At 56.5% G+C, this 21,271-nt stretch overlaps 2 protein-coding genes across 2 annotated transcripts; both read right to left on the bottom strand.

Moving 5' to 3' along the window:
• Window positions 1–6,396: 6,396 nt before the first annotated feature.
• On the bottom strand, window positions 6,397–12,677 carry LAG3 (lymphocyte activating 3). Its single transcript, XM_049625004.1, has 8 exons — window positions 12,232–12,677; window positions 11,779–11,926; window positions 11,121–11,407; window positions 10,119–10,376; window positions 9,449–9,724; window positions 7,335–7,577; window positions 6,933–7,063; window positions 6,397–6,599 (listed from the first exon to the last, which is right to left on the bottom strand). Exons 1-8 carry the CDS (start codon window positions 12,287–12,289, stop codon window positions 6,459–6,461), a joined length of 1,542 nt encoding a protein of 513 aa, XP_049480961.1. The 5' UTR covers window positions 12,290–12,677; the 3' UTR covers window positions 6,397–6,458.
• Window positions 12,678–14,128: 1,451 nt separating this feature from the next.
• On the bottom strand, window positions 14,129–20,239 carry PTMS (parathymosin). Its single transcript, XM_049626653.1, has 6 exons — window positions 20,189–20,239; window positions 18,400–19,083; window positions 15,349–15,420; window positions 15,064–15,142; window positions 14,860–14,921; window positions 14,129–14,689 (listed from the first exon to the last, which is right to left on the bottom strand). The coding sequence occupies exons 1-6, from the start codon at window positions 20,237–20,239 to the stop codon at window positions 14,639–14,641; spliced, it is 999 nt and encodes a 332-aa protein (XP_049482610.1). The 3' UTR covers window positions 14,129–14,638.
• Window positions 20,240–21,271: the final 1,032 nt, after the last annotated feature.

Below are 21,271 nucleotides of genomic sequence, written 5' to 3'. Positions count from 1 at the left end.
GCAAGCACTTGTCCAAACATAATCATTATGAAATTACTGCTTAGAGTCTGTCTGGCTAGCTTGAGTGGTGAGTCTGTCTGACTTAGCACCCAGCAGAATGCCTTGGGCCTGGTAGACCCTTCATACTTATTGAATCCTTTGTTCAAAATATTGAATCGTATTGATATTTATGGATGTTAAATGTGTTGTGGTAAAAGAGGAACACCGGAAAACTTACCCTGTTAACCACACTGAAGCCTACAGCTCTGTAGCATTAAGTACACTCATGTTATTATTATACATCTGTCTCCAGAACTTTCTCATCTTCCCCAGCTGAAGCTCTGGACCCTTTAACACTGACTGCCCATCCTCCTCCCCCAGCCCCTGACTGTTGATTCATTTTTGAGTGAATGACTGGAAAGCAAGGATCACAAAATCAAACGCCTACAGGAGCCCGCTAGGTAATACAAGTGAGAAAGCAGGTTGACTGTAAACAGTAGGGAGGGGTGGGGACTGAAGGAAGTCGGCAGGGGGCAGGGAGGGAGCTACCGGCCTCATCTAATGAGGGCAGCCATGGACCACACAGCTCCAGCTGATAGGAGAGGTTGCACCAGAATAGGTGAACCCAGACTAGCCAGCTCTACCAGAATGTCAAGGGAAGGTGGAAAAAACAAACATTTCTATAATATCCCCTAACTCTAATGCTGGTGACAAATTTTCTGTTGTTGTTCTAATCCTGAGTAAGTCAAACAAGGCATTCCAAGGACTGGATCTAGCTTAGGGCCACCAATTTGCAAGCCATGGACCCGATGGACTGTGGGATGGCATCCAGCTCTTGGGTCTGTGACCTTGTCAGCCCATGATGATGGATCCTCAGGAGTCAACAGTCCCCAAGAACCTGGCTCTCCCTCTGGTTTCCACGGGGAACGATAACAGAAAGAGAGAGGAAGTTTATGTTGAACATTTAGGACCGCCATGTGCTTGATATGGTGATATATTTTATTTAAGCCTCACAGCCATGATAGGGCATAATTTTTATTCTTCACATCATACAGATGTGGAAACTAGGCTCAAAGAGTTTAAGAAAATTGCTAACAGTCACAGAGCTAGTAACTGTAATTGCTGGAACTGGGATTCCAACTTACCTACTGGGGCCCCATCCCTGGATTGTCCCCCTCATCCCACTGCCTCTCCTCTGAATTGAGAAAGGCCAAGATGGGAGCACCTGGATGACTCAGTTGGAAGAACCTGCAACTCTTGATCTTAGGGTTGTGAGTTTGAGCCCCACGTTGGGGGGTAGAGATTACTTAAAAATAAACAAATAAATTTAAAAAGAAGAAGAAGAAGAGAAGAAGAAGAAGAAGAAGAAGAAGAAGAAGAAGAAAGCAAAGGCCAGGATGATGGCTAAGAGAAGTCTTCTCCCAAGGTGACAGAGGGGTATGAGGCCAACAATCACATTTGGGGCTTCTGAGACTTCACACTACCACGATCCCTCATATGTATGGAGTGATTTTCCATTTTCAAAGCACTTTCATGTACATTAGCACAGGCCAGACTTTTTGGTAGGTATTACTATTCTTGTTTTACAGAAGAAGAAACTGAGGTTAAGTTGTCTGCTCCATCATAGGCCTATACCCATGGACCATGGGGATTTCCAGAAGAATCCTGCTTCTTGGCAGAGAGCTATTTTTGCTGCCTGTATTCTGTCTCCAGACTGGAGGAGGGGAAGGAGGCCAAGGCAGGAGAAAGATGGGGCACATCGTGGACTGCTGATGGAGTGTCGGGGACCAGGCTGTTGGAGAAGGGGTAGGGCAGCCTGTGGAGTAGAGAGTTGGAAGCCACAGGTGCAGTCTTGTGGTGGCCTCCTTACCAGAAACATCTGCAGCTTCACTGACACCCTCCGCAAAGGGGGCTGGGGGCAGGGCTTGGAGATGGGGGAGGTACCGGAGGGGCGACAGAGGCTGTTCTTTGGGAAGCAGAGTCTTGGAGGGCTGCCCCACCCCCAGCACAGCCATATTGTCCCTAACACCATGACCACTTTTGGCAACTCTGAGGGAGGTTCCTGGGCCTCCCACACCCCATGGGAGGTCTGAGTAGGCAAATTTCAGAGTCTGGCCTGGGCTCAGCCAGCTGGCACCTGCAGCCCTTGAAGAAACTGCCAGCCACAGAGTGGAGCAGCTGGAACCTATCCCCACCCCAACCCCCTTCCCTTCAAAGGGTTAACTCCACCTGGGGGTGGGCCTGAGCAGGGACACCTAAGCTCTTTGCTCACCTCCTTTGGTGGGGGCTAGGGGGGCAATAGCAGGGGCTCAGGCCTGAATCCTAACACCTCTGCCTGTCGGGGGAAGTGGGGCAGGGAAATTTCTGGGCCTGCCCTGCCCCAGGGAGATGAGAAGACCAGACCGAGGGTGGGGGACACCTGGCAAATGTGACCACGGGTATGAATGAGCACAACATGGCCTCTTGCCTAACACACTTGACTTGGCAAGGCCTTGGACCTCATTTGGCCTCCAGAACTTCTGGACAGTAGACACTGGAAGAGGCTGTTGGGCCCACTGCAGAGGCTAAGGGTGGAGGAACTCAGAGTTGCTCCTTCTCCTCATTTGGCCTCTCTTTCAGACACTGTTCCCCCATGAGAGCCAAGCTATCATAAGCAAGATGGCCCCCAATGATTCCTGCTACCTCCAGTTCACACCTTTATGTTGTCCCCTCCCATATTGTACCAGCGCTGGCCTGTGCAACCAATAGAATAGGGCAGAAGTGATGGTATATCACTTTCCAGATTAGGTTTTAAAGACATGGCAGATTTTATCTTGGCCACTCTCTTCCTCTGGGAAAGCCAGTTGCTTTGTGGTGAGCAGCCTTATGAAGAGGCCCACACACCAGGGCACCTGGGTGGCTCAGTCCATTAGGCGGCCAACTTCGGCTCAGGTCATGATCTCACAGTTCGTGGGTTTGAGCCCCACATCAGGCTCTGGGCTGACAGCTTGGAGCCTGCTTCAGATTCTGTGCCTCCCTCTCTCTCTCTGCCCCTCCCCCGCTCATGCTGTGTCTCTCTGTCTCAAAAATGAATAAACATAAAAAAAAAAAAAAATGGAAGAGGCCCACGCAGGGCGGAACTATAGCCTCTGGCCACCAGCCACCTGAGGGAGGCTCTTTGGAAGCAGATCCTCTAGCCCAGCCAAAGCTTCAGATTGACCATAACCCTGGCCCACATCTTAACAACAGCCTCACAAGAGATCCTGGAGCCAGGGTGCCTGGGTAGCTCAGTCAGTTAAGCGTCCAGCTTCAGCTCAGGTCATGATCTCGCGGTCTGTGAGTTCAAGCCCCACGTCAGGCTCTGTGCTGACAACTCAGAGCCTGGAGCCTGCTTTGGATTCTGTGTCTGCCCCTCCCCTGCCTGCTCTCTGTCTCTCAAAAATAAGCATTAAAAAAGAAAACTACTCAGCTAAGCTGCTCTTAACTTTCTATGTGAGATCATATGTTTATTGTTTCAAATTACTAAGGTTTGGGATGATTTGTTATGTAGCAGTAGGTAACAAATAGAGCTTCTGTCCTCTTTAACAAGTGTTTAAGATGAGCCCTCACCTCAGCCCCCACCAAAGGTTCCTGAGTTCCCTGCCTCTTTCATGCCCCTTCCCCTCAGGACTTCAAACTGGAACACTGGTTTATCAATAAACTTGGAGATGCAAGATGAATTCACCTAGCTCCCTGGGAGAGTTAAGAGGACAGCAAAAGGCAGGGAAGGAGGAGGTGCCTGGGTGGCTCAGTCAATTGAGCGTTGGGCTCTTGGTTTCAGCTCGGGTCATGGTCTCATGGTTCGTGAGTTCGAGTCCCACACTGGGCTCCATGCTCACAGTGTGGAGCCTGCTTGGGACTCTCTCTTTCCCTCTCTCTCTCTGCTCCTCCCCCTCTGTCGGTCTCCCTATCAAAATTAATTAATTAATTTTTAAAAAAGAAGAAGAAGAAGAGAGGGGTGCCTGAGTGGCTTAGTCAGTTAATCCTCCAACTCTTGATTTTGGCTCAGGTCATGATCTTGTGGTTGGTGAGATTGAGCCCCGTATTGGGCTCCACGCTGAGCTTGGAGCCTGCTTGGGGTTCTCTCTCTCCCTCTGCTTGTCTACACTTTTCCCCTACTTACGCTTTCTCTCAAAATAAATAAACATTAAAAAAAAAAAAAAGAGGTCAGCAAAACAGTCAGTGGTTATCCTGCTGGATGCAGTGGGGGGAGGTTGGGGGAGCTGAAGGGGGGAGTAGGGATGTGTCACCCCTAGAAGAGACTCCACAGAGGAGGGGGTGAGAATGAATAAAAGGAACCCTGTATGCACAAGCCCCATGCCCCCTCTTCCTTGTACCCTTTGCTCTTCTCTTCCTTATTGGGTAGAGGAACAAGGTGGCCTTTCACTCTGCCTCTGTCCCCTCCCTGTCCCCTTCATTCAGGAGCAAGGGGAAGTCCCCACATAGACGACAGTGAATCCTTGATGACTACTCTCATAAGCCCAAAGGGCATAGGATGTTACCCAGTAGAGAGGAAAATTGCCACCCACAGAACTTTCCAGGAAACCCCTGCCCCCATTAAAACATGGGGGCTTCCATTACAGCTGTGGAGAGCAGGGTCCTAGGGCAGAGCCGAGGGTCTCCTCAGCAGCTATCCCCAGGCCACAACAAGGGGGGACCTCAAGGCTTCTCAAAGGAACTTCAGGACTGCACTTGACAGTGTCATTATGGGCCAGAGTCTCTTTCTGTGCCACTGTTTCTCAACCTGTGACAAGATCACCGCCATACTAAGGCTCAGAACTTCAGGTTGCCTTAAATGCTTTGTTATTCAGGCTTCAGAGGGTGTCCCTCTACTTCTAAGGCTCTGCACAGAGGGATCCCAAAGGTATCCCTCTGTCCCCGAGTCTCTGGCCATCGTGTCTCCACAGGGATATGTCTTCAGCCTCATGGTTTGTGTCACCGTGCACATGGCACCCAGGCTCAGGGGGTACCTGGTGTGTTTGCCACAGTATGTGCACGTGACCTCCTGTGCCTCCTGCTCCTGCAGACTCACTCCCACTGCCTTTCAGTGTTTTTTCCCTCCTGTCCGTGCCCTGCCAGAGCTGTCTGCAGCCAAATCCAGAGCCCAGCACATGTAGCAGGCGGAGGTCTAGGTCCCTGGGGTGGGAGCTGCTGGGGGCTAAGGCTGTGTCCTCTGCTGCATGACCGTCTGCGTGGCCCAGGTGAATGTTCTCTCCAAGAGAGAGACAACACGGAAGGCAGGCAGGCTGGTGGGTCTTACGTACACTTCCTGGCATGACTGGAACACGGAGGCCGGCTGCCTCCTTCACAAATGGGTCATTAGACAAGCACACCGTGAATGGGGGACCTCAGTCTTCAAAGCCCTTTTACTATCTGGTACTCACGGCAATCCGTTTTAATGGGTCATTATCATTATTCCACTGAATATGAGGAAACTGAGGCTGAGAAGATCAAGCCCTGGTCACATCAGCAGAGATAGAATCAGAAGCTGGGTCTCAGGACTCCCAAAGCTGCACCATAGCCTGCTGTCTTGCTGGCCATTTTTCTCCCCACGTGGGGCCTTTGTTCACAGCACGTCCCTTTGTCAGACTTGGATCATAACCTTGCCAGGTCCGGGGCTATTTGTCCTGAGGCATGCATCGTTCAGTGCCTCTCCTGGATAGCGTACACGGTATATGACCACCGCTTGGTGCACACTCATATGCGGACCACAGAAAGTGAATAGCACAAAGATGGTGACTGCACACCAGGGATCTGTGCCTGTCTGGACCCCAGCGCCGTTAATCTCCTCCAGCCCGCCCCAGCCTGCCCGGTGACCTCCTGTGGTATGACAAACAGTGACCACTGGGTGGCAGTGTGTTCTCATGCCTGGGACCAGACAGGTTGCCCAGAGCCAAGGAACATGGGGGTGGGGTGGAGGCAAGCAGGATCCACACTGCCAGCTGTCCAGAAAGGTTGCAAGACCTGATCCCCTGGAGGACGTGACATGGCAGGGCTCCCCCGTGTGTGCATGTGTGTGTGCGTGTGCACCCGTGCCCTGCAGCAAGAAGGCCAAGGACAATGTGAAATGGAGCCAAGAGTGAGGTGGGGTGGGCCAGGGGAACAAAAATACGAAGGAAACCAGGGCAGCCAACGTAATAGCGAAGGACACAGAAGAGAGCTGCCGAGGTAAGGGGTGAGGGCTTCTGGAGCATCAGAGAAACAACTATCCAGGAGAGAAAGAGAGCAAGAGAAAGACCAAGGCAGAAAGAATCACGAAGAGACCAGAAACAGAAAAGAGGAAGATAAGAGAGATTGGCTGGGGAAAGTAGGTCGGAAGGCTGAGGTGGGAGAAGGGAGCCCCCAGAGGCTGGGCAGAGACTAGAACCTTCACTGGACAAGAAGAAGCCAGACTCAGGATTGCTGCTGACAGGGAGTTTATTTAGACTGAGTTGTGAAGATCTGGCTGCCTCAGCTCCAGGTCAGAGCTGCTCGGGCTCCGGCTCGGGCTCCGGCTCGGGCTCCGGTTCCAGTTCCGGTTCTGGCTCCAGCTCCCCTATCTTGCTCTGGGTCTGAGGTGGGTGAATCTCATGCTCCAAGGCAGAGAATCTTCTTGGACGCCACTATGGGAAGACATGGAGGGTGGGTGGGGAGAAAGATGAAGGGAATATGGAGAATACTGAGTCTCTCTATTCTTTCCCAGTCCCCTGTGTTCCCCATCTGGTCCCAGGCCTTTTCTCAGTCCCTTCAAGCCTCTCTTGGGTCGTTTGGGCGCAAGGGGTCCTTGGAGAGGCTTATGAAGAAGGGGCTCTGCAGGCAAGATCAGGAGTCCACCTTGGTCATCTTCCCTGAGGAGAGGGTGCCAGACAACACTCAGAAAACTAAAGGGAGGGGAAGCCAGTTGCCAGGGCAGGGGGCCGGGGGTGGGGAGAGGCAGGGAGAGGTCCCTGGCTCACCTGTCTTCTCCAAAAGTGAAAGCCAAAGGCTCCAGTCATCAAAAGGAGCAGAAACAGGATACCAAGGATGAGAAACAGAGGGAGCTGGCCTGTCTTCAGGGGACCTGAGGCCCTCCCAGAGTGTTGGGCACCTACAGGAGTACAGCATTAGGCATAGGGTCATAGTTGAAAGGATATCTTGCCACACCCTCATATGTTACAGATGCCAATGAGACAGTGAGACCCAGAGTGTAGGGACTTATGCAGGATTGTTAGCTAATTAATAGCAGAAGTGAGTTCAGGCCTGGACAAGAGCTGGAGGTTAGAAAGAAAAGAGCTGGGATGGGGCAGGGGAGGGGTCTGGAAAGCGGGATCAAGATGGTTGGTCTGGAGCTGGTGCTGTGGCGCTGTGGGGTCTCAGACCTGGGCCAGACGGCTCAGCGAAGGATACCGCTGTCCCGAGAAGCCTCTCCCCCTGGTACACGTGGCACTGCCAGGGCTGAGAAACGAGTCTGGCCTGCTGCAACTCCAGCCAGGGTCCTGGGGAACTTCCCCAAGACGGCTTATCCAGGGGGCTCCACACAAAACGCTCTTGTCCGGATGCTGGAGTCACCTCACAAAGCAGTTTTCTCGGGTTGCCAGGTAACCCAGAGGACTTGGGAGTCACTGAAAAAATCAGAGGGAAGAGACCTTTGGGGGCCCGACCCCCTCACTTGAAACCACAGAGTCAACTCCCAAGTCTCAATTGCCCTGCACTCACCTGGGCTCTGATTGGGTGAGGTTGAGGGGAGGAGATCAGGGTCATGGCCAAATTAATCTTATCAAGACAAAGCTCTGGGCAGATCACTCTGCTTGCTGCCTCAAAGCTTTCCAGGCTCTCTAGTGCCTTCAGGGGACAGTTCAAACTCAAACTGGCCCAGAAGGATCACATAGCAAATACTATTTTGGATTCTTTTACATTACTTTCTACCCAAATGTTCAGGAACCCCAATATCAGTCAGGTATGTTGCCCCCCCCCCCACCATACACCTTCCACTTTTCTTGTTTCCATGACTTGGCTCACATCAGTGTCCCCTGCCTTGAGGTGCCCCTGAATGAACTCTACCCCCCTTTCCGAACGTTCGGAGAACAGTGAACTGACCCACAGATGGCTGATCTACAGACAGCATCTCAAAGCTATACAGTGAGAGATAGCATGGGTAAGAAGACACCAATGGTGAAGGGTCTTGAGTTGAGCATGGTGTACAGGCACCTGAAGACTTGGTGACAGACACACCTGACCTTAGACCCCGAGGCTGGTACTTCCCAGCTGTGTGATTTGAGAAATTCTTTCTCTGTAAAACAGGAGTAACAGTCTCTCCCAGTGAGCTGTCATGAGATAGCATGGAACACTAACACAAAACAGCTGACGCTCAAGAAGACCTGAGACAGGGGCAGTTGGGTGGCTCAGTCGGTTAAGCGTCTGACTCTTGATTTCAGCTCAGGTCATGATCTCATGGTTCATGGGTTCGAGCCCCGCGTCGGGCTCTGCACTTACATTGTGGGGGCTGCTTGGGAGTCTCTCTCTCTGTGCTCTTCCCCATCCCTCTCTCTAAATAACTATAAATAAACTTAAAACAAAAGAAGAAGAAGATGCAGACAACCTTGGATGGAAAGAATTGGGAGGCTTTGTCAACTGACTGGATGTGGAGGAAGTGGGAGGCTAAGTGTCAGGGCAAGTGGGATTGGGGCGGGGGGGTGGGGTGGGGGGGGAGTTACTGACAGAAAGGCTAAGTCAGCAAGAGGGCTCAGTGTGAGGAAAAGATGGGGTTCAGAGTGAGCCTGAGGTGTGGGTACCATATCTAGGTATCCTGGAACAGGTGGAAATTCAGCACTGACCCTCAGGAAATGTAGGACTGTTAACATATTCATTTATTCACTCAACCAATGTACTTTATTAAGCACCTACTATTCGGTACCACTATTTAGGGGCCACAGGTGAGCACGGCAGGACACAGCCAAGCTGCTGTGGCTCATAGTTACCAATCAATCAACACATACTTCTGAGTTTTGAGGGGTTTTTTTTTCTTCCTGTGTTTGTTTTATACTGTCTTAAAAAAAAAAAAAAAGCCCTTGCTCAGTAAATATTTGCTGACCAAGGGACTGATTGATTAACTCCTCCCAAATCCAGGCCACTTCCTGCAACTTTAACCCAAGCCCTGGTCCCAAAGTAGACAAGGATTCCAGAGCTATATTCCACCTCTTCTGAACAATTCAAGCTTTTGCCACCTGTCCTTGTAACTTCTCAGACCCTGCCCCCCCGCCCCCCATTCAGAGCAGGGTGGAATGTTCATCTAGTGACTCAGGGGAGACTTTCTGTTTCGGTGGTTCCTTATGTGGGGGCGAGAAAAGAGGAGGCCACAAGGGCAGCCTCTGCGACTTGTGCCCAGTGGCCTGGCATCCTGAAGAGGATTTGCCCAGTCTCTGCCCAGCCAGCCTTCCCTCCCTGTCCCAGCTCCCCTGGGATGGGACCTACTCCTTTCCCACCTGGGGCTGACCTGTGATGACTGCCAAGATGACAGTGACACTGAGCTGCTGCCCCTGCAGATGGACGTGGCAGGTGTAGGTCCCAGCCTGGGCCTGGCTCACAGCCTCCAGTGGAAGGGTAAAGTTGCCATTGTCTCCAGCCACCAGGAGGTCGGGGCCTCCACCAGGAGGGGCCCACTTGGCAGTGAGAGAAGACAGGGTCCCCAAACCGGGAGGCAGGTGGCAGGGCAGCTCCACCCTGGAACCTGCTCCAGCATACACAGTCAGAGGCACTGAGGGCTCCAGACCTGGGAAAAAAGAGAAGCCAAAGTTGACAGGAGGCACAGAGGGGCTGGAGCCCTGGAGCTGTAGGTAAGGGAGGCAGAAGAGGTGGTCAGGCTCTGAAGGGTGCAAGGGAGCAGATAATGTGGATGAGCTGAGGATGCTCTGAAACCCCCATGTGGGCTGGGCCAGGGGGGAGACCAAAGGCTGGCCAGTGAGGCCACAAGGAAAAGCCAGAAGAGGGGAAGGCGGTGAAAAGGCTGCAATGCGAGATACGAGGGAGTTGGACAGTGAGGCCCAGGCAATCACAGTGGGCACCAGCTGCCGGAGACCTGGTTTGGGGACCCATAAGTCAGGGGGAGGTGTCAGGGGGGCAGGAAGGGGTTGTGGTCAAGTATGAAGTCAGACTGGAGGAGTTACCCAGAACAGTGAGGTTGTATGTAATGGAGACATTGAAGCCATCTCTGTAGGTGAGGAGGCAGCCCCACGGCCCAGAGTCCAAGGGGCTCACTTGGGGCAGGAAGAGGAGGCTTCCAGCTAAGTGGTGATGGGGGGACTCCTGGACAGGGACTCTGCCTCGGAACCAGTGCACAGAGGCTGGCAGGTCAGGGCGGCTGAAGGAGCAGTTCAAGATGACCCAGTCAGAGATCCGGAGAGACCCTGGGGGGCTGGCAGTCACTGTTCAAGGATAAAGAAGGTGTGATTAGCTCCACCAGAAACACCTTCCAAACGCAGCAGGCCAACTAGGCTGGAAACAGGCCCCAAGCTGTAGACTTCTTTGTCTTTTCCACTCCAGCTCTCCTCCAGCCACCCGCCCCCCGCCCCGCGCCGCCCCAGTCCAGTGCCTGGCACATGGAGGCGCTTAGAATGGATGCTCAGGAATCTTCTGCCTACTTCCCCCCACCCCTGCCTCCAGTGCCTCCAGTTTACTGGGCTGGGTCTACCCTCCCCTTTCACCAGGCCTTGCCCGAGGATATCCACCAAGCCCACCCCCTGAGCTACAGAAGTCTGAAATGAGTCACTCTAGCCCAACACTCTCCCCCCCCCCGCCCCCCGCCCCCCGCAACCCAGGGGTGCCTCCCCTCCTCCACCCTGGCACTCCCAGGGTGGGTGGGGGAGGGGAGTTCCAGGGGTGATAACAATCTCTCCCTAGGGTCCTCCCCTCCCCCACACACGTGCTTCTCTGGGGGCACCTTCCACTCTGCCCCCCCACCCCCTTCCGCTACCCTCCTGGAGGCGGGGGGGGGGGGGGGGGGGGGGGGGGGGGGGGGGGGGGGGGGGGGGGGAGGGGGGGCCTCTCCCGCCCTGCCCAGGGCGCATTCTTAGAAACACAGCCCCTGCCCCAGCCCTTCCTGCCTCCGGGGCGGCGGGGAACGCGGCGCCCTGCTCCAGCCCCCCTCCCCACGGCCTGCCCCCACCTACTGGAGGCCTGGCCCACGCGCAGACGGAGGCGGCAGGCGAGGGAGCGGTCTCGGAGGTGCACCGCAGCGCGGTACTCGCCGGCGTCGGCGCGTCGGGCCGGGCGCAGCCACAGTGAGAAGTCCCCGCGCTGGAGGCCGCGCTCTTCCAGCTGCACGCGGGGCTGCAGGGGCGGCCTCCCGCTGCGCAGGCCGCCGGGAGCCTGCATCAGCACCACGTAGCGGCGCGGCCCCGGGCCCTGGGCGGAGGGCGCCGCGGGGCGCAGGCTGGGCGCGGGAGCTGGCGGACCACTGGACGGGAGAGAGGGACGGGACTGAGAAATTCGAGGGGGAAGAAGCCCGGGGCGAGATGCAGCCCAGCCCCACTTCGAGGATGAGGAAACCCACCCAAAAGATCTCTTGACCGCTGACCGTCCCCATCCTCGTCCCCCCTCGGGTGGGGCCAGCGCCATCCACGCTTGGAGAGGCGGGCATAGAAGGGATGCAGGTGTGAGGGGAGCAGTCTTCCAAGGAAAGGCAGCGGGGGAGACCGAGCCACTGGGTTCTGGGGGATCGACAGCTCAGGGCAGGAGACTGGAGGCTGGCTTCGGCCTTGGGTTATGAGTCTGGGTGCCATTGCTGTTGGATTTGGGGGTTCTGTTGCCCAAGTTCGGGGTGCATACCTGTCTGGTAGATGGTGCCAAGTGACCCCTGCTGTTCTCAGAAGGCTGACATCCTGGAGGGGGATTGTGGGGCTGCAGGGGAGCTGGGCAGGAGCCCCCTCCTGGGCCCACACCACAGAGACCTCTGTCTCAGACCCTGGAGCCTCCACTGGGTAGGAAAAGAGAGGTCAAGGTGAGGGGCCATGAGCCAGAAGACTGAGGAATAGAGGAGCCTCAGCTACCTGAAGGAGAAACAGGACTGAAGTAGACATTGGGCTGCCCCTTCCCCACCCAACGGGAAGACCATGGAGAGGCTTTGGGACAGAAAGACTGCCCGGAGCAAGGCCTTAGAAGAATCCACCGAAGCTAAGGACCTTGGCATCTGTGAGGTCCAGAAACCCCTGCTGACCACCCCCCACCCCCGTCCCCATGGGTCTGGAGGGCAACCCTCCCAGAGGGTCAGCCCCATCTTACCTGGAGCCACCTGCTGCAGCTGCAGAAGCAGCAGAACCAGGAACTGAGCCTCCCACATCTCCCCCTTAGGCCTGGGCCACGCTGAGCCCCCCAAAGGGAAGAGGTCAGAAAGAAGGGAGGGACAGATGGACAAAAGAGGGGTTCTGCAAAGATACCAGGTAGAAAGGAATCTAGAAGAGGGACAGGGACAGAAGCCTGGTACAAGAACCAATGTACCAGACTGGAATCCAGAGGCAAGTCAGCCAGATTGGGCAGCAGGAGTTGGGGGAGGGGGTGGGGGTGGGGGTGTCCCAGCCAATGGGGCAAGGCAGTGGCAGAGAGCAGAGTGGAGGCCAGGTGGCTGTCTTGAGCTGGGAGGCAGTTCTGCTCCTAGGGCCCTCGCCCCTGTCCTTCTGCCTTCCCTCCACCTTCCCCACTTCCCCTCCCCGTTGCCCCCCCACACACCCCAGGGCTCACAGTTTCGCTTCGCAGTGGAAAGTCTGAGGGGGTTGATTCCCAGCAGCATTACCCTCCACTTCTGTGGTGGCGCTCCCCTTGTTTATTTCCTCAGTCCTGGGTGTCCCCGCCAACCCTTCACCCCCCCTTCTCCCCCTCCTCCTCCCTCCCTCCCTCCCTCCCTCCCTCCGAATCCTTTCCCCAGGGACCTTCTGGTTCTCTCCAAAAGCCTTTTCTGCCTGGAACTACCTGCCGGCCCATCTCTAAGCTGCCACTCCTGTCCCACCATTAACACTTTTTTTTCTTAGCAAGCTCTTCCCTTGGTGCCATCTCCTCCCTCATTCCCTTAACCTCCCCAGACTTTCACTTAGCACAACACCGGACTCCCCACCTGCCCAATGGTTCCTGGGAGTACAATGAACCTAAAAGATGGTAGGTATGGGGAAGGGAACCCCAAGTCCGGGGGGCGGGGGAAGCTACATTATATTGAGCTTTCATTATATGTCAGGCACTGTATAGGACACTTTACATACAGTAACTCATGAAATGTGATATTTCCCCATTGTACAGATGAAGAAACTGAGGCAGGTTCAAAGATTAATTTGCCCTGGTCAGTTAGGGAGTATGAGCCAAAAGGTGTGTGTATCTGGGTGTGTAGTCCTGACGCTGGGTGAGTTAAGGGTGTCCTCTTGAAGAATGATGGGGTTGAGTCGCACACACCCCCCTCCAGCTCAGACCACTGTGTCCTCATCAGCTTCTCCCAAACCAGAGGCTTTGAACTGTGAGACAGGGCAAGGGTGATGTGGTGAAATGCAGAAATCCTGCAACAGAGATCAAACTCGAGAAAAACGGAGACAGAACTAGGGAAGGAAGCCCTGACTGAGAGGGGAACTCTTGCTCTCCACCCCACCCAGCCTGAGGAGCCCAGCCCAGAGGGGTGGAGTGCAGGTGCCAAGAGCCCCCACCACACCTGGGAACCCCAAGAGGCCCTGGACTTCTCTCCTCGGCCTGCCCAAGGGCTCATCTCGTCAGTGCCAGGTTTAGGGCACGTTTGATGCCAGGCAACTCTCACTCCCTGTCCTAGGAGGCCGAGACCCAGGCCTCCCAGCCCTCTCCCACTTCAGGGGCGGGACTTCCTGTTTCTGAGGCTGCTTCTTTGCCTGGTTCAGCACAACAGAGCTGGTAGCTTTCCACTGGGCTCAGCAGTGTCTAGACCTGGTGTGGGCTAGCAGGGAAGTGTGTACGTTCTGCTGGGGAGGAGAATCCCCAAGAATTCAAAACCAGGACAGAAGTTAGCTCTCAGAGAAGCTGTGCTCCCTGTCCATCCCTGGAGTGCTGATCTTGTCTTCTTGAGTGGTGGGTGGTAGGAGGGTGCAGCTGCTTTTTTACAGAAGAAAAGGGTCCTGATAGAACCTGACGTCAGCCACCCTCCTCCCTCTGCCCCGGGAAAGCAGGAGACAGGTTAAAAACAGAAGCGCGACCGTTTCTTTATTAAATTATACAAAAAGGGGAGGGGAGGGGAGGGGAGGAGGGCAGCTGTGGGGCTCGGCCCCAACCCTGGCCCCACCCCGGCCTGGCGCTGTCTGAGAGAAGGGGATCTGAGGGAGACTCAGGGATCAGGCAGGGTAGGGATGGGCAGGACACGAGGCTGGGATGCAGAGGTGAGGGAGGAGAGGCTACCCGAGGAGGGGTGGGGAAAGGAAGAGGAGAGCAAAGACAGGGAGAGGAGCAATTGGGGACCAGCTGGGGAGCTCAGATGGAGCAGGTCGGGAGGTGGAACAATGGCAGAGTGAGGATGGAAGGGGCAGTGTCTGGAGAGGCGGACATGAGAAGGCTGGGGACAAAGAGGGTGGCAGTTCTGGTGCAGGGCCCAGAGCAAGGAACCAGGTGAAGAGTGGCTGCACTCGTCTGTTCCCACCCCCACCTCCAGGCCCCGAGGGGCCTCCCACCCCCAGCCCATTGGCGGGGGGGCTCATGCCGACGCCCCATTTTCTGTCTTCTGCCGCTTGGGATCCGCTTCATCCTGTGGAGGGAGAGTTGGGGTAGCTGCAAAATGGGAGAGGGACCTCCCCCTGTCCCTGCCCTGCTCCAGCCCCCGCCCGGGCACCACAGGCATCCAGGTCCAAGTCCAAAGGGCTCCCAGCCCCTGCTGCAGCCCTGACAGCCCCTCAGGCCCCACAACCCAGCCCAAACCTCCTCTTCAGCAGCTCTCTTCAGCGCGGGCCCTTCGTCGTCATCTTCTTCTTCTTCCTCATCTGAGGAGCCAGAAACGGGTCATTGGGGAAGGGCAGGAAGCTCTGGCACAGACCCCCTGTGGTCGCCCTCAGCCCTGCTTCAGGTCTTCAAGCCCACCCTGACTCTGTTCCTTTGAGCCCAGCCTCCCCTGCCCCTCCCCACCTTCTTCTTCCCCCTCATCCTCCTCCTCTCCGTCCTCAGCAGTTTCTTCTTCTTCCTCCTCAGCTCCGTTCTCCTCCTCCTGCGGGGGACCAGGAGGGAGAGCAGTGTCAGGCTGGCCAGGCTGACGGTATGCCTCCACCACCACCAATGGCAGGGGCGTTGAGGGCCCAAAGGGTGGGGCGCGGAGGATGGGAGGGGCCAAAGCAAACGCAGGACCCAGCCCCCCGCCCCCCCCCCCGGGGTAACTGGAGGGGGGATCTGAGTCTCCACCTGACCCCTGCGCACCTCCACCACTTCTTTCTTTCGCTCTTTCCGGCTTGCCTTCTCCTCCACCTTCTCTTTCTTCTCCTTCAGGTCCTGCAAGAGAGAAAGAGGTCACCTTCCTCTCACCACAAATGAGCTGCAGCCGGTCCCTCTCGCCCCGTTCTCCCTCTGCAGTGAGCTTAGAGGAGTGTAAAAACGGAGGAGTTGGCCACAACAGCTCAGAGGCAGAACAGAGGTCCCCGGGTCCCTACGGCCACAAAGGGGCTGAGAACAGACACCTTCCCCAAGACTCAAGGGAGGAGAGAAAAGTGATGAAGATAGAGGAATGGACAGCCAAGGTAACTGCTCATGACCCCCATCAAGTTCTCCAAAACCTCCTGGGCTGAAGAGTTCAGCTCAGCAAAGCAAATCCCCTCCATCTGCTGGCAGCCCTGATGCCCCACCCCCTCTTGAGGTCCCTCCGCCTTCCTGGCCTGCCCCCTCCCACAGCCTGCCCTGCTCTGCCTTTTGTCTACCTCTGGAGCCTTTTCCTGAGTATTCTCTCTCCTGGGCATCCCTCCCGGCTTCCCCTCTCAGCCTTGAATGCCTTTGTTTGTCTGTGTGTCCCCCAACTCCTCAGCCTCCTACTTGGCCAAACACGACAGGAATAGGGAGAGCACCCCAGCCTGATGCACACCTACTCCAAACCAGTTCCGAGTAGTTTCCTCCTCCCTAAGCCCAGCCCCTGGTGCCAGCAGTGGTGTGGAAGGGTAGAAGTCACCATTTCCAGGGGGAACATAGGTAAAGTATGATAAAGGAAACATGGAAGGGAGAGGGTATCGGACATCGCAGATGGAGAGAAAGACAAACAAGGTCTGGGGTGGGATGGGAATGTAGTAGGGGAAGGTACCTGCCTAGAGTGCCCTCCCTCCACTGCCCCCCCTCTCTCCTTCACCCCAGGAGCCCACCCAGCAGGCACACCTTTGATGTCTTATTCTGATGTGGCAGACAGGAGTTGTGCATGGGTCCCTTCTCTCTGGACATCACACTGGCCCTTCCAATTTAGATTCCAGTCCTCTTTCCACACCCCCCCACCCCCACCCCAACCGCCCTTGGCAGGCACTGTTCAACTGTGGATGTCCCTGTGCCATCTGATGTGGTGCTGGTGTGCAACTCTGTGTATCTGATTCCATGTGGATGGAAGTTTTCTGTGTGAGTGGCTCTCCCGGGAGGGTGTGTCCTTTCTGGAACAGGATCGGGAATAGGAGTAGAGGTTGGTGCAGAATGGTTGACCTGGAGGGACACTCAATTCCCTTTTCCCTTTAAGAGGAACACAGAACACTGGACCCTCTCACTCCAGCTAGGTTTCTTCATGCCACTTCCCTGCCCTCATTTCCTTGCCACATGGTGGGGATGGCATTTCTACTACCTGGTGGGCTCTCCTCTACATCCTGGGCCTAGAGAGCCAAGGGCTAGTCAGCTTCTCTCTGGGGGCCCCAGCACCAGGTCTGTGCTGCCCTGGCCTGAGTTTCCCATCTGGCCTGATAAAGAGAGAGAGGGAGGGAGGGAGGGAGAACGTCAGGGAGGGAGGGAGACTACCAGAGACCAAAGTCCAAGGGGCCGGGCCCTCTCCTCCCCTGTCCTGTCCTTCTGGTCACTGTCCTTCCATGATCCCTTTTCCAGGAGGGTATGTGACCTAGGTCTTGTGCTAAGCAGCTCCCTGGCCTCATTAACTCAACACAGGCACACACACTGACACAGGCTGACACCGATTCACACACACAGCTACAGAGGAGCGCCCACGAGATCCGGAGACACATGGCCCGGTGTTTGGGCATCCTGGCACACACTCTTGAGACAGCACGAGAGCACAGCAAAGCCATTCGGCACTCACAAAGCGGCAACATGGCTCCAGAACATCTACGTCTCCACATGCACACATGTAACTGACACGGGCAGTCCCACACACTCGCTGGATTACAGACATACAAAGACACCTACTCAGTGAAGTCACATGCCACCGCACAGCCCACCGGAGGGCCACACGGCACACCTTATCAGCTCTCACACATAGCCCCTCTCTGCCACTGCCTTTAATCCCACTGGTTGCCCTCTTTCACTTCTGGGGCCTCTAGGAGACCTCTGTGACCTCCTCAACAACCAACCCTACCCCCTCCCCCAAAGTCGGGCTCCCAGCCCCCAAGCGCTGGCCGAATTAATTTCCCAAAGCGACACTCAGCAGGTTCCCTAGGGAAATTAGAGGAAGGCTGGAAGAGAGGCAAGGGCAAAGGGATGGGGCCAGGGAAGGGAGCTGATGAGAGCAAGGACGGCTCAATGCAATGCCATGTAACGCTGAGCTTCAGCTTTCTCGAAGGCTATTCCCGCCCCGCTTCTGATTTTTAGGAATCCAAGACTCTTTAAGCGTGAAGGGGGCGGGAGGGTGAGGGGAGAGGCTGGAGGGAGCTCTGGAGAGAAAAGAAAGCTGAAGGCCAGTGGGGTAAGAAATGGATATAGATGGAAGGGAAGGAAAAGAGAGAAGGAGAAAACAGACACAGGCAATAGCTGTCCGAGCACAGAAGCAAGAGGCGGTCGGGCCTCGAGGGGAGGGGCCCGAGAGCGGCAGCCTCCCAGGAGAGTCCTGTTTACTCTGGAGGATCTCAAACCGCTTAGGAGAGGAAAGGTGAGGTCAGACTGGAAGGAGAGCCGGGGAAACGGGGAGCGGAGAGACGGAGCGGGGGAGGGGCACGGTAAAGTGAGCCGGGGCGCGCTCCGACGGGAAGCGGACGGGGTAGAGGCGCGCGAGCCGGAGCCGGAGCCGGAGAGGGGTGGGGACGGCGGCGGGGGCCGGGCGCGGGCCGAGCGGCGAGGCCGGAGCCGCGGCGCGCGGCGCTCTGGAAGCTAGAGGGCGCTGGCGAGAGCCGCGCGAAGCGGGGTAGGCAGCGCCGGGCAGGGGAGCGGGGGGGAGGGCGGAGTGGGGTCCGCCGGGACCCGGCGCCAGGGCAGCGTGGGGCCGTCGGGGTTAGCGTGGGGCGCAAGACCGCGCGGAGCCCGGGGATCGCGCGCGGTCCGGGCCGCCGCTGTCCCCGCCCGTACCTTGGCGCTCAACTCGGCCGCTGCCTCCACGCTCTTCTCCGACATGGTGCCGGGGCCGGGGCCGGGGCTGGCGGGGAGCCGGGGTCCCGGGGCCGGGACGGAGGGGCCCTGGACGGCGGAGGGTGGCCGCGGCCGGAACCTGGCGCGGTGGCGGCGGCGGCGGCGACAGCGGCAGCGGCGGCCGCTCAGCAAGCTGGGTCTCTGGAAGAGGCGGCAGAGGCGCGCGGGGTGGGGCGGGGGTGGGTCTGGAGCGGAGACCCGCAGGGCTGCGGCCGTCCGGAGGGCGGGCGGAAGGGCGGTGCGGGCGGTGGCCGGCGCGCTCCGGCCGCGGTCGCTCGGTCCTCGGCTCGCCGCCCCCGCACCAGCAGAGCTGCCGCCGACCAGCCGCTGCCGCCCCCGGGCAGGGAACCCGCTTATAAAGGCGGCGCTGCCCGACGGGAGGGGCTTCCCAGGGGTGGGGCTGGCGGGAGCGGGGAGGAGAGGAGAGGGGAGGGGGATGAAAGCGGAGGTTGGCGAGGTGGGGATAGGAGGATGAAAGCGAGGGGAGGGAGCGCGCGAGAGGCGGGAGGGAGGACAGGACCAGGAGGGGAAATGGAGAGACTGACGGTCGAGGAGAAAAGGAGTGGAGCGAGGAGGTGGAAAGGGGTGGGGTTCCTGCGGGGAGGGACCTCTCCGAATCCCGACCTACTGCCTGCGAAAGTGGAGTCTGTCTTTTGGGGGCGGACTGGAGGGATGGCCAGAATCCTACTGACCCTCCCCCAACCTCCCCCCCGCCTCCCCGCAAGAAATCCTGAGATTTTGCCAAGGGATGGGGTGGGAGAAGCAGATGGAAAGGCCGGGCAGGTATTTGAGAAACCAAAAGCTTAAAGAAGAGGAAGAGGGTGGCGGAGCTACTTCCACATCGCGCTGGCTTTCCCTTCCCGTCCTGCATCTCCATTCTCTGGCCTTAAGATGGAAGGGCCAAAAGGGCAGCCCACTCTCTGTCCTTCCCTAGGCTGACATTTGTGACCCCTACTGGGTTCCTCCCGTCCTGGATCTTTCTCGAGATCTAGAGGTGTCAGAGGCCCTCCAGGCTCCTTCCTTCTCTTCCATCTCGGACCGCTCTTATTCGCCCATCTCATCTCACTTGTCTGGTCGCCTGGTCCTTCTTTTTCTCTTCATCCCTGTTCATTCATCTGTACCCAGACCCCTCCATCACAATTTATACCTCACATCTCTCATTCTTCGGTTGCCTCTTCACCTCTCATCTCCCTCTTCTACCCTTCCATCTCTGATCTCTTCCCCCCCCCCCCCCCCCCAGACCACACTGTTCCTGTCCCATGTGAGTCTGTCACCTGGCCTTATATCCTTCGCTGATTCCCTCCAACTCCTCTCCAGGTCTTGATTGTCCACATTTTCCCTCGCTTTCCTTTTCTCTTTCCTCGGTTGCCATCTTCCCTAGCCTTTCTGGATTGTATTTGCCCCCTTTGCAAGGGGTTCAGGTCTGGAGTTCCAGCCCCGCCCTGTACCACTCATCCTCAGTTCCAGGCCCTCAGTCTTGGTATCTTTGGATGATTTTGAGAAGCTTGGAATTTCAGGAGCTGGGTGTGTTAACCGTCAGGAAGGTGGATGGAGTGGAAGGCTAGGGTTTGGAAAAAGATATCTTTGGTGTGTGTACACTCCCATATTTGTCTATCATTATCATTATTTGTCTTATTATTTTCATTTTCTTAAGAAGGACACACTGATCAATCATCATCATTTGGTATCTGAGTGTTTAAAAATACCATCTTTTGGGCCCGTGGTGTACACACTTCCCAATTTCTCTTTCTGACTCTTCTATCAGTTTCTCGGTCTCCATCTCCTCAAAAATCTTGGAGCCCCACCCAGGTTTTTCCTTGCCGGACAGACTCTGATCATCGTTCTCGGAGATCTTTCCATCTCTATCTCGATCTGTTTCTCTGACTCACTCACTGATGTCTTTAGCGATCTCTGACCCGCTCCATCTCTGTACTCTTCTTGCTTCATTTCTCTCCCTCTCCCCTCTCCTTTACCCCCCACCCAGTCTCCCAGTCTCGCTCCCTCCTGTCAGTCTCTTTCCTCTCCTTCCCACCCTCCTTTCCTTATCCCCCTTTCCACCTCCCAGCCCCGCCTGCCGTCTCGGACACCCTGCTGGGCTCTTACCCTGTTGCCCTGGTAACCGCCCCCCACTCCGGTCACCTCCACTCCCCTCCCCCCTCCAATCACCGCCACCAACAACCTCCATCCACCTTCCTCCTATTTTTCCTCAGAGCCAATAGAAACCCTGTTGCCAGGTGGAATGCTCATTTGAATCAGCCAATCCAGGAGTCTAACTGCTTGCCCTGCCTTATATGGGGATTTGAGGAGGGCCACTCCCCCCACTCCAGCCCCACAGGGGACCAGCCCCTCCACTGTCCTTTCTCCCCGCCCTGGAGAGAGCCTGGGACCCTCCCTCTCACCCTTGTAGGAGGGCCTGGCCTCCCATTTCTCTAACTGGGACCACCGGGGTTAGTGTGGGGAGTGGGCCGGACTGTGGGCTGGGCCTCTGGGCTGGGGGTGGGAATGAGGTGTGATTAGGAAGGGGAGGCGGAGGGAGCCGGGAATTTTGCCCAGGGAGGGGTGTCTGGGAGCGGAGGCAGCTGCAGTGGAAAATTCCAGGGAGATGGAGAGGCAGAGAATGGGAATCCTGCCCCAAGGCCCAAGGGAGTGCCTTGAGAATCTAAGAGTTTGGACACTAGGGTCCCCAGGGACCACAAGAAAAAGATCCAGGAAGCAGAAGGCCTGGATCTAATTCCCTTCCTGCATGGGAGAAGCATCTCTTATGCTTTCCTGTCTGGTTGGACAGCAGACCAGTCTCCTGAAGTCTTGGCTT

Source organism: Panthera uncia, chromosome B4 (assembly GCF_023721935.1).
Source record: "Panthera uncia isolate 11264 chromosome B4, Puncia_PCG_1.0, whole genome shotgun sequence".
In the NCBI taxonomy this organism is placed as follows: domain Eukaryota; kingdom Metazoa; phylum Chordata; class Mammalia; order Carnivora; family Felidae; genus Panthera; species Panthera uncia.
Note: the sequence above shows the minus strand (reverse complement) of the source record. Positions and strands in the feature narration are given on the sequence as shown.

Bases quoted from the DNA above. Each gene is read 5' to 3' on its own strand.
- LAG3 (XM_049625004.1), bottom strand. From the start codon at position 12,289: ATGTGGGAGGCTCAGTTCCTGGTTCTGCTGCTTCTGCAGCTGCAGCAG. The intron at 11,408-11,778 runs GTATGCACCCCG...TCTCCCGTCCAG, and splicing joins TGGCACCATCTACCAGACAG to TGGTCCGCCAGCTCCCGCGC. The intron at 6,600-6,932 runs GTGAGCCAGGGA...GTCTTCCCATAG, and splicing joins TTCACTTTTGGAGAAGACAG to TGGCGTCCAAGAAGATTCTC.
- PTMS (XM_049626653.1), bottom strand. From the start codon at position 20,239: ATGGAGACCGAGAAACTGATAGAAGAGTCAGAAAGAGAAATTGGGAAG. The intron at 15,143-15,348 runs GTGCGCAGGGGT...GGTCCCCCGCAG, and splicing joins GAAAGAAAGAAGTGGTGGAG to GAGGAGGAGAACGGAGCTGA. The intron at 14,922-15,063 runs GTGGGGAGGGGC...CTGGCTCCTCAG, and splicing joins GGATGAGGGGGAAGAAGAAG to ATGAGGAAGAAGAAGAAGAT.